The sequence below is a fragment of the Zerene cesonia genome, chromosome 6 (assembly GCF_012273895.1).
Source record: "Zerene cesonia ecotype Mississippi chromosome 6, Zerene_cesonia_1.1, whole genome shotgun sequence".
NCBI lineage: Eukaryota > Metazoa > Arthropoda > Insecta > Lepidoptera > Pieridae > Zerene > Zerene cesonia.
Window position 1 is genome coordinate 799,504 of NC_052107.1, and position 12,020 is coordinate 811,523.

The 12,020-nt window shown below is 33.1% G+C and overlaps 2 protein-coding genes across 2 annotated transcripts in view; one reads left to right on the plus strand and one right to left on the minus strand.

Annotated features, from left to right (window-relative positions):
• The window catches only part of LOC119840566 (moesin/ezrin/radixin homolog 1-like), a gene marked incomplete at its 3' end in the record, with an annotated part of 30,536 nt that extends 23,489 nt beyond the window's left edge, over positions 1–7,047 (minus strand). The window contains exons 1-3 of the mRNA XM_038367254.1: positions 6,903–7,047; positions 6,573–6,606; positions 5,355–5,405 (exon numbers count right to left, since the gene is read on the minus strand). Coding sequence (XP_038223182.1) covers positions 5,355–5,405; positions 6,573–6,584 — 63 coding nt within the window. The remainder of the gene's footprint in view (positions 1–5,354; positions 5,406–6,572; positions 6,607–6,902) is intronic.
• A 432-nt stretch (positions 7,048–7,479) lies between these two features.
• LOC119840452 (palmitoyltransferase ZDHHC6) lies at positions 7,480–12,020 on the plus strand. The gene is made up of 8 exons (XM_038367074.1): positions 7,480–7,714; positions 8,012–8,193; positions 8,587–8,671; positions 9,067–9,194; positions 9,507–9,677; positions 10,036–10,242; positions 10,547–10,734; positions 11,336–12,020. The coding sequence occupies exons 1-8, from the start codon at positions 7,648–7,650 to the stop codon at positions 11,451–11,453; spliced, it is 1,146 nt and encodes a 381-aa protein (XP_038223002.1). The 5' UTR covers positions 7,480–7,647; the 3' UTR covers positions 11,454–12,020.

The window sequence follows — 12,020 nt, forward strand, 5'->3', positions numbered from 1 at the left end:
GTATGAGTAGTTATATTTTTGCCTTTAATATAGTTTGAGTGTGATCAATGGTTAATATTATGCATAAAATTCTATGTTTGTCATTGAATACTAATATACTATAACTACTCAATGCCAACCTATTTAAATAGGTACGAACGTAATTATTTGTCTTTATAGCGGAAACTCATTATTGGACTTTGTATTCAAAAATTACCATGACATCTAATCACCAGCAATATGCCCAAATCAATACAAAAGAAGTAACAAAAGATAGAGACATTTATAGACCCCGCTTTACGTCCAATAAAATCGAAGCCATTCTTATCGAATCGTAATTAAAGTATACAAAAAAAAAACATACACATACTAAATTTACCATATTACAACATAAGAGATAAGCGAAATGAATAAGGAAATTTCTGCCCCGTGTTTATTATCCAGAAAGTCCAATTTTTTTAATTAAAGTTCAATGAAACTATTCTCGACATCTTGAGGATTAGTTGGAGAAAGCTTTCTTTAGGCGTACAGATGACAATATTTTGCATATGGGTCTTTTAACACATATTAAAGTGATGACTACTTAAATCGGCGTGCTTCTATTAACTATTATGTAAAACTTGTAACATCAATTACGATTGGAGACTTATAACTAGGACAGTATAGTATATAACCCACACTTTTTATTCGTGTTCAATAGTTTAGATACAGTATGTTTTTGTTTAAAATGTATTTCATGACTATATATTTTGATTCCATATTTGGGAATACAATTATGTATTTACACAAAGTACACAATTCCTCTCTAAACTCGGTTATCTAAGTTCATTGAAAAACTACACAAAATCAAAATAAGTCTCTAAAAAAAGTCATTTAAAATATTTCAACACCCTGAGAACCATCGGCATTCTCACTAAACCTTCGCGTAGATTCTCACATTATCTCATTATTATAATAGAAAGCAAAAAATAAGGAAGTGGTCGCTGATTTATTATAATCACATATGACCATGGTAATTGCTATGACAAAGCGTTTAGAGGAAAATAAGCACACCCTGTGGTAATTCCGGGAACGCTGCATGCCTTGCTTATTTATCTATGCAAAATAACTCATACGCTATAAATTCTCAGGAACTTTACAAAGCCACATGCGAAATAGTAGACAACGTGCTATCATACATATCAAATAAATCTATTGTAAAACGTAGAAAATCAACTTTGCATGCCGATCGATATTATACATTAAACACATATAACAAAGTATCAGAAAAATATATCATGTAACATAACGACAATAATAATATATCATTAGTGAGGTTGTATTCTGATCTCTGTAACCTTTGAACAAATAAGGAACATCCTTGGGATTGACGAGCGCTAAGAAATAATTTATAATTCAGAATTAACATTTTTTTTGTACCCAGGTACGTCTACACCGAGACGACTTTTTTTTTTAATAAGGATTAACCTGAATTGTGCCAGGCTTCGAGGCGATAGCGAGGCTAAATATAGAACCGCCGGGCTACTGTCCACATCGACGTCGTCCGTAATTATTTTCCATATCAACGTAGATTATTTTATTTCATCATAATTACGATCCGATTAGATAAGATTAATTTATTTTCCGAAACGTTTGTCGAAAGCGTGTGCGTACGCTTACATGAATTATATGAATAATATGATAATGATAAAAAGTGTTTTCGCCTCGCGAATCGCTCCTCGGTCCAGTAACTAAATATAACCGAAGAAATCGAAAGCGAGGGAACATTGGCGAAACAGGAAACCTTCCGTCCCTTTTTCGTAAGCGCCGTAGACAGGGACGGGGCATGAGACGGTTAAAACCGTTTGTGGCCAACAAAATAAATAATAAAAGCCGAGCGTCTTGGATGAGGCTCAAAGGCTGCTCGATGACATCATCGCGACTTATGTATTGTGTCTGCATGTAACACGCTCGTCAATTCACTTGACGACCACTATTTATTGTTGCTACGTGAAACTGAAAATCGTGAGCTGTAAAATCGATAAGACGTGGCAATGAAATTAAATATATACGCTGAACGTTACAATTCTCTTTTGGGTGAAGCCTGTGTGAAATCTCCTCTCTGAGTTTTCAATTACTTCAGTTCAAATCCTGACAACTTGAAAGCTTTACTGAGCTTGAGTGAATAATTAATTAGATAACAATCAATACGCTATAAGTCATTATCAACAAATAATAATCGTAAAAATCTTTACCGGTCAAAGTACATAAATCAGCCTATTGACATTGAATAAGTTATATAACGATCTACCTGTTTTCCGCCCGCTACCATTTTGCCGGCTTTCGGGTTACACCTGTTAATGTCACGGCCACAGTCACTTGTATCAATATTAGGGGCTACTAGAATATGTCAATTATTTTCGGGGGTGAGTTAGCACTGGCCGCGTCTGCCGATCGCGGCGGTAGAGTTAAAACTGAACCGACTGCTTTTGCGGGGATGCGCCCGCGTTCCGCCCTGAGGACGAAGCCTGCACACCTTACTGAATTTGCGACTGCAGTCACCGCTCAGTATACATTGAAGACGCGGTACCGAACGGATTGCTGCGGTTGAACCACGCGTTCAACGAATTCGTCGTGTTGCGTTTTAATTGTCTAACCACCGCAGACGCCCGCCTACATGTTTTTCCTATAATGAGTCGATCCTAAATTGAATAGTGATGGCATCGATTGAATGTGTCATGACTAAACCTTATACTTAACTTAGCAAGGGTATTTCCTTTAAACCTTTAATATTATAGAGTAATAATATTAATCAACCATTAGTACGAGAGTTATTGAATGAAAAGGATTATTGTAGACAAATAGCATATAGGTGTTCTGCACCGTTAAGTGTGGTCTAGACAGCTTTTTCTTTTCTTATAAGGACTTGAATCCTAGTGCCTTTTCTAGCGACTGATCGTTCAATTCCAGACAGACGGTCGAGCATTGCCTTTTTTCAAGTGTACATTCAAACCTGTTTTTATTCCTAATGGGCCCTAAAATAGTTTATAGATTTAATTCAGGTTTAAATGTTGTATTCGCTTTGTTTTTTATTACTCTTTAATGTAGTGTCTAATGATTTCCATTGAATTTTTCAGCGACTAATAGTAAATATGAATGTACTATGTCATTAAATCTGTAGATGAAATGTTAGTTTAGGAGAGGTTTTTCATTCTATCTAAAAATTAATTTGTGAGTCTTGCTTAATCTCGAGAATGTCTGGGCCGTTATTATTACAAGTTTTATTAAAGTTCTAGAGAAAAATGTTCTATGGCGTTACGAAGTTGGCCTGGTTAGCTAATTATTTTAATAATTTAACCAAAAGGGTCATCGAATTTATCCTTAGAGAAATTATATTACGCATATATACAATAATAATACAAGTCATATATAAACCTATTCCAAATGAACATTGCGACTTATTTGACCTTAATGTCATTCTCGCCATGTTGAGCTTATCTCTAGGAAATACTATTAAAAGTTTAAGCTCATGTTACAAATAATTGGAATTCGACAGTGCCGTGTCTTCACACGTTTGATGTTTTTTTTTATGTGGATAATGAGAGAACAATTGGGGGATTTATATGGAATTTAATTTACGTGTGTGTATTTTTTATTTTTATATTACTCTGTAGCCATTATTGTTATATCAGCTACCCAACAAAATATTGTTAAGCATTGATAGATAGGCAAAATACATGGAGGTGTTTTATTGCATTTTCTTTAGAGGACATTATTATCGTTGTTGTAGAAATGATAGGTACGTATCGCTCGCAAAGAGAAATAGTTTTATACTCAACTGTTAAATGCACAGAACTGACCCAAAAAGTGGTCAAAAATGTAAAAAGTTCACCGATCTTTTCACAGAGCTGTTTTAGATCATACTAGCTTTAATCAATTGACAATATTAACTCAGTTCCGTGTGCCAAAGCCTAATACAAGGCAAAACGGGTTAGGGGACGCTCAATTCAAGCAAACCCCGATGCATTCACTAGTCACAAATGAATACATAAAAAATAAACATGTAACGCTGTCCACTGTCCACTAAGCTGATAACGTGTGTCCCACTTTCGCGTTTCCTTCCTCCACGAGCCACTTTAAGGCATTCAACTGACAATTTTATAAATTATTCTAGTTTCTAGTTTCTTTACATACAGGGTAATTATATGAACGCAGCGAAATTAGGCATTTACTGCTTCGTTTGTGCTTCCCAAGTAACTGTTTTTAATTTTTTAATGATAAAACAAAAATTGAATCGTTATATTTGTGACCATTATAGTTAAGAACCCTTGTGCTAACTTAAAATATAAAATCTATTATACAACCTTCTTTCAAGCTATGAATCGTTACTCGTCACGATCAAATCTACGTTTTATATTTATAACATTGTATTGTATTACATTTTTATTTCCATTGTATATTTATCACAGTAATATTGAATGGAGTGTAAGATTAAATCTCGAGTTACTTTGTTTTTAACTTAATCACGTAAAATTTAATACATACGCCTGAATATTTTTATTTAAGTCACTGTTACATGTCTATAACATGCTGTAATATCAAACATAGCTTAATTAACATAACGAGAAGTTCAAATTAGTGATAATTATTGATTAATCAATTGAAAAGTAACTTTCATTAACGTTCATTAACAATTAATTTGCATAAATATCACGTTTCCATGAACATCTATGTGGTTTATACATTTTAAAACATAATAAATACCTATACTTAACCCTATCGTTGGAAAAATTATAGAAAACTATGTGAAGCAAAAAATTGAAATTTCGAAATAAAGTCCTTCAATTTTATATATGAAATATTTAAAAAAATACGAGCATAATTTCGCAACTAGACGTCAAACGCCTATTTTGTGTGTAAAGAAAAGGAGGGGAGCTATAGAATGGGATAAAGAAACTCACAAACAAGATAACTACTGAGTATTTGGGTAAAGAAGATGATTATCATTATTGTGAAAATAAAAAAGAAATCTAAATGCAAACTTTTTACTTTTAATGTATTGTTTTGTAAAATATCCCTTGTCACTATTATTTGGATTGGATGAGCAAATGTTGATAGGTTAGATAGGGATACATAAGGTATAGTGGAAGGAGTCAACAATTGCGACACATAGTGTATAATATTTTTGATATAGTTTGAGTTTAGCGTAATTGTGTAATGGTTAAAAAATAATGAGTCATTCACACATAGCATTCACAGATATTGTGTTTTATTTACAATAAACACAACAAACAAAACTAGAGTATGATCTAACTATAACTATTAAAAAGGTAGCATAAAAAAGGTGCGGGTGTATACCAAGGGATTTCAAACGATAAATTACCAACACAACTAACCAAGTGATTTTCACTTGAACCACCTATTGCTTTATTTATATATGCTAATATCTGAAAAATAAAATAAGAAACAAGAATAAATATGCACACATTTAAAATTATCTCAACGTTTTTGAATGTAGCGGAAGTGTGGACTTTCTTTTCAAATGATTACTTGTGCGTTGTGTGTACTAGATATGTATTGCCAAAAAGCTGTTATGATAAACTAATTATGAATTAATTTATCTGCTTGAAATTATTCAATATTACTACTATTAACTTATATGTCAATTAATATCCAAGAAAACATATTTCTAATTAGTTTAAATTTTATATTATAGCAATTTATTTATACATATATAAAAATATATTTCCATACATATGGAAAATGCACATTTATTCATATAGTATAATGAAATGTAAAAATACACTAACTATATGAAAATATTTGAGCGTAATATACAGTTTTATATTATCATCAGTTAAGACAGTGAAAGTGAAGAATATTTTTTTCATACAATTTACTTTATTATCAAGGTAATTACAATAACATTATCACACTTGATAGTTAATTGAGGTACCAAAATACTCATACCATGACTTATAAAAATTATAATATTTTTATATTGTGTTGTTCATTGCTCTTATTCTTTATACATATAATAAAATGTTTATGATTTGTGATATAAAATCTAAAAAATATATTACTCGGGTGTGAATTGTGTATGAATTCTTAACTAAATTGCTAAGTCTAATATTAAGTATTTAATTACAAATAAGTGTATCTATTTTTTATTACAAATATGTTGATAATGATGAATAATTACTTTTTATAATTAAAAATAGCGTTTTCCAAGTAGAATATATATCCTCTATGAATCATTTTGCCAACATTGTGGTAGTTTCCACTTTCCATTAAAATTATAGAAAAATGGTTTTAAGCTATTATTATGAGTCATATAATCTCTTATCAGCATGTAAGTTATGCGAGAGAAGTAGATATAAAGAATAAGTATAAAAAATATGTGTTTCTACTTATAGATATTATTTCGCTATATACTGAGGCTAAGTTTTACGCAAAAGTATCATTCAATGTTTGTTCAGTTATTTAACATGATGCTCGAGGTGAAATCAGAAACACGCGCATTAGTGAATATGATATTTCATCAATAAAACGTGTCTATTTAACAAACTATATGTTGTAATATAAATATCAATATGTTATAAAAATGTACTTACCGATTTTGGCATTTTTGCGGTTTAGGATTGCAATCTGAAACGGAAAACAAGTGTAAAAGATTCGCACGCAAACACCACAACGCAAGGGCCATTGAATATTTGTTTTAGTCTAAGATTACATTTTCGTAACCTTAATGAGAACTTAGAGGGAAAATCTCGATTAAGTTGCTTATTTTATTTATTATATTTGTTGAGCTGGTGACGACGGTCTGTAGATAGTGGGAATCTACCTACTCACCGGCGGGGATTATATCCAATGTGCTATACTTGGTTACCACTTATAGATAGATGAAAATTAATTATTTCAGATGAGTTTTTATTAAGACTTACCCGGTAAAAGAAGAATATCACCTAATAATCCACATAAGTAGCAAAACACACATGAAGAAAGCACACACCCAAAAGACTCACAAAAATATCGCGATATGATGTGACAACTGCGTGACGTGGTACGCCGGGTTACCACATTTTATCAATTTTGAAATAAAACTTGACAAAACTGGTAATCTCTCGTAAATTTCTATTACAGAGTATGAAAAACAAATAGATTAAATATTTCGTTTATGAAATAAGTAAATATTTTAAAAGTTAACGTTACTCTTTAACTATGTGTATATAAATAACCAAAATTAAATCTAACGAATCATTGGATAGCGCCATTTTGGTCCTAATTCATTATCAATTAATCGGACATATTCTTAATAATGAATTGAATAAACATTGCCTTTAAATATATTATCAATGAATGAGGCAGATTAACTATTAACGAAATATCAAACTTAAATGAAATTTAAATTACTATTTTTTGTTTAAATTAATACCTACTTTATTATTATGTTATCTATGTTAATACATTGACCGGTTGACGGTTAAGCTGTCTCCTGTCGTCAACTTGTCGTCCGGATGCTGATTGCTGAGTGACGGCTGATTATTTATTAAAAGTTCATTATAGCGAAGTTCATAAAATGATTTTATATTGAATAGTCATATATTATAAGTGAAACTATTGCGTTAAAGTAGAGCATAATGATAAGTAATAACGCATAGTTTATAAATTAATATTAGATTGCTATAAATGAAGAAAATAATCATGGTCTCTCCTTTTAGACGTTTGTTGCATTGGGGTCCAATTTCGGTTTTAGGTATGTTTTAAATAATAAAATGAGAACAATTAATGTGTAACTGGTGTTTTGATAAATAATTTGCGTACGGTTTTTTCACCTTTAGTGTGCATGTAATTGTGTTTTAGTGTGTATTATCAAAAACAATTCTGTTTAATTGTTTATCTAGAGGTTGGAAGGTTTTATTCTGAAAACCAGAGAAAGCTTCCTCAATCAGGATAAAGTACACACCAGTAATGGCACGCCATTTACATACCCTTGTAGTCTTTTTAATTCTTGGATACTGAAAAATAAATAAAAATGTTTTATTTTTTTCAGGTATTATTAAACTAATAACATGGGCAATGGTTCATCTGATGAGCATGTGGTGGCCCCCTCATGTTTCACTAGGGGCCGCTCTCCACTCCCTCATGTTCCTCAGCCTTGCTGCTCTTACTCTATATTATTTCCTACAAGCTTTACTTGAAGGACCAGGTTATGTGCCAATAGGATGGAAGCCTGTGAGTTTTTGTGTTATTTTTATATAAGACTTAGTATATCATACAAGTGTCTTGAGGTTTTTGGAAAATTACATCATCAAATAGTAACTTTTTCTTGCTTTTTAAGTAGAGTGGAAATTACTTCATAGTGATATACTGATAAGGCCACCCATTGTTTTGTATAATAAATATTGTTTCTTTCTATGTATAGTGTTTCATATACAATTAAGTCAAAAATAAAATTAGGTGAAAAATAGACACAAAACTTATTCCACTATCAAGAAACCTATGACATTTATGATATGTGAATTATATTAAATAGACATACTATTTCTGTGTTATTTTATCCATTATTGGCCATAATAAATGTTTACAAAATGGTATTAAAAAAATGTATTGATTTTTTTATTTCAGGAAAATGAAGAGGATGTGGAATATTTGCAGTACTGTGTTGTGTGTGAGGGTTACAAAGCACCGAGGTCACATCACTGTAAAAAATGTATGCTACTGACTTTATTATACCAAGTTAAGACCTTAAAACTTACGGAAGATTGACCTTTGGTTGTTATTTGCAAACTAGTATCCTTTCAATCATAGTATGTTTTAAAATAAATTGCTAATATTAATTGTTAAAATACTTACTGGCATTACTTACTTATCTGGCAGTAATTGCTAATAGGGTAGCTGTTTTTGAGATTTGGTGAAAGATAAGAAGCAAGTAAAATTATTTTCAATTATTGTAGTTTTACGCAATAAATACCTTTGAATGTAAATTAAAATTCTGTCAACTTCCCCCTCATTTGTGTGTTCCAACTGTAGCTAAACTAAGTCTAGATAAACTAACTTAAATGATAACATTGTACCAAAAAGTTTGTAAGTGACAAACTTTTTCAGGTGGGAGGTGTGTAAAGAAAATGGATCATCACTGCCCATGGATCAACTGTTGTGTGGGATATGCAAATCATGGCTATTTCATCACATTCCTGATATTTGCTGTCTTTGGATGCCTTCATGCATCTATTGTAAGTCATAGCAATTTAAATACTACATTAATAAATAGTTTTAGGACTTTTATTGTCATGCTGATACTATACCACTACCCATCTTTGGGGACCACTCTGCCCATACATAGCAATCTTTAGCCCATACTCCACAATTCTGTATTAATTACCCATAAATGCTGATATTACACTTGAACCTATGTCACAAACTCTGCCCAAACATGCTGATTAACTGCCAGTTTCCCGCTGTCCTTAACCCTGCTTTGTTTTTTGTTTTGTCCTTACCCAAAAGTGCTTTGGACCTGCCGTCTATTAAGGCTCGTTTGCCCACAGGTGCTGATAATCTGCCTGTACCATGCGATCAACCGTGGCTGGTACATGTACCATGGCACGGGTGGCGAGCCTCTGATCTTCCTTACGCTGACCACGCTTCTGCTGACGCTACTCGCCATCGGGCTGGCGGTGGGCGTCGTGCTCGCGGTTGGCGCCCTGCTGTATTTGCAGGTGGGGAATGGCTTTTACCGTGAAGAGAGTTTATAACTTTTTTTACTTCATAAACTTAACATTTTTGTCATTGATATGTTGTCTATTACTATAATTAAGATTCCCTAGTGCCTGGACCACTTTAAGATAGTTAGAGAGTACAAAAATTGTCATGGGTATCATAATGATTTTTTCATTCGATTAAGGATGTGTCACCGGGCTAAGTTTCCTATATCACTTTAGCCGTTTAATCTCCAAACTATCTTCATACCGTAAAATCACAAACACACTGCATTTATGATTTAAGTAAGGATTGAAGATTCTTTTGGTTATTTTATTATTTATTCTTTTTTATTTAATGTGGTGGTATACATCTCAGATACGAGGTATACTCCGCAACCGCACCACCATAGAGGACTGGATTGTCGAGAAAGCGGTGAGCCGCCGCGAAGAGCGTGGGTTGCCCCCCTTCGTGTTTCCCTACACGCACCGCTGGGCGGACAACTTGCGCTCGGCCTTCGCCCCCGCACTGGGCGACGGGCTCACTTGGCAAGTGGTGGAGGGCGCCGGGCCGTATGATCTTACTGTGAGTCAACTTGGAATTTTTAATTCAGGAAAATATTACATGATTTTTTTTTTACTTTCGTTAGTAGATTTTCAACCGATTTTAGAATCTGAAATGGTACCTACCCACCAGACTATGGTGATCTATTTTCTAGAAAAGTATCACTACATAGTATATAGCAAAGTCGCTTCCTGCGTCTGCACGTATGTTTGCTTAGATCTTTAAAACTACGCAACGGATTTTGTTGGGGTTTTCTTTAATTATTAATTAAACGCGTGCGAAACCGCGGGCTAAAGCTAGTTATTTATAGAATTCTGTTCCACAGATGGAGCAGAAAGCCCAAAAGGTAGACAAGCAGCTCCGCTCCCGGCTGTTCACGGCCAGCAGCGAGTACTCCGGGCGGTGGGTACCCATCCTGTCGCGGCCGCGCGCCGCCTTCGCAGCACCCTGCACGGACGAGCCCAGACTTGCGCTAAAGCCTGGAGACCTTATCAGAGCCACGAGGCAGAGAAGGTAAGCTCCTTTAGATTTATTGGTGTATGCTGATTTCTGAACCACTTGTTTATTTTATTAGAGAAAGCAACAGTTTATAAATTTGTAAATATAAATAAAAAACTTATAATAAAAAAAAACAGCCAAGCTACAAGCTTACAATTATATTTCTAAAATCGCTTAAAAGTCATAAAAAGTGAAAAACATATGAAACACAATGGAAATAAATACTAATAATATAACCTACTAATATTATAAATGCGAAAGTAACTCTGTCTGTCTGTCTGTCTGTTACGCTTTCACGCCTAAACCACTGTACCGATTTTGATAAATTTGGTATGAAGATAGAACTGAACTTGGGAAAGGACATAGGCTACTTTTTATGGCGAAAAAAGGGTAGAAAGGGTTGAAAGAGGGGATGAAAGTTCGTTATGGGCAAACCAATTTTGATGAAACTTGGTATGAAGATGGGGCTAAACGTGAGAAAGAACAAAACATACTTTTTAATGCGAAGAAAATACTCCTTACCATCTCTTTCTCCATCATAGCAATACTTTTGGATGCAACTCATACTTAATTATATTTTGAACACCATTGTATACAAACAATAACTTTATCTCAGGCACTGGCTCTTTGGTGAGAAGCTGGTTGCATTCGACGATGCAAGCCGCGGGCCGCGGGGTTGGTTCCCGCGGGATGCTGTGGTGCCAACCGATCAGATCAAGAGTAAGCCGGACTAGCATTGTCCTCTCTGGGTTGCTAGATGTGCTGTATACATGTGATTCTTAATTTTTTTTAAACAGCGCCATCTAGTGGTAAGTTATTGGTACTATGTACCTTGTCAAAGTTTGTAATTAATAAAACAGAAATCAAATTATTACACAGATATCAAATAATTTTTAGTTAAATGTATGAAACCTTATGCTGTTCTAATTATATGAGTTAAATCAATTTGGAATTAAACATTATCTATTCTTTTTAATGTAATCATATTAGTTTTGGTGTCATTGATATATTTTTCTTGATTTTTGTTTTTATACGAAAAACTACAGCGAATTTGATTAAATAAATGCATTTTTCTAGTACTTTGTCAATAAAAATGTTGAATTCACCATACAAGTAATTTCGAGACATTAAGTGCTGTTTTATATTATAATTAAAAATTTACGCAAGGGAGGGCTATTTATTGATTTTATTATGTAAGTCACTGAAACACACTATCAAACGTTTAAAAGTCATTATTAAAATAATATTCCAAGTTAAGAATACATAGTGTTATTGCATTGTATAGAAAACATTTTATTAAA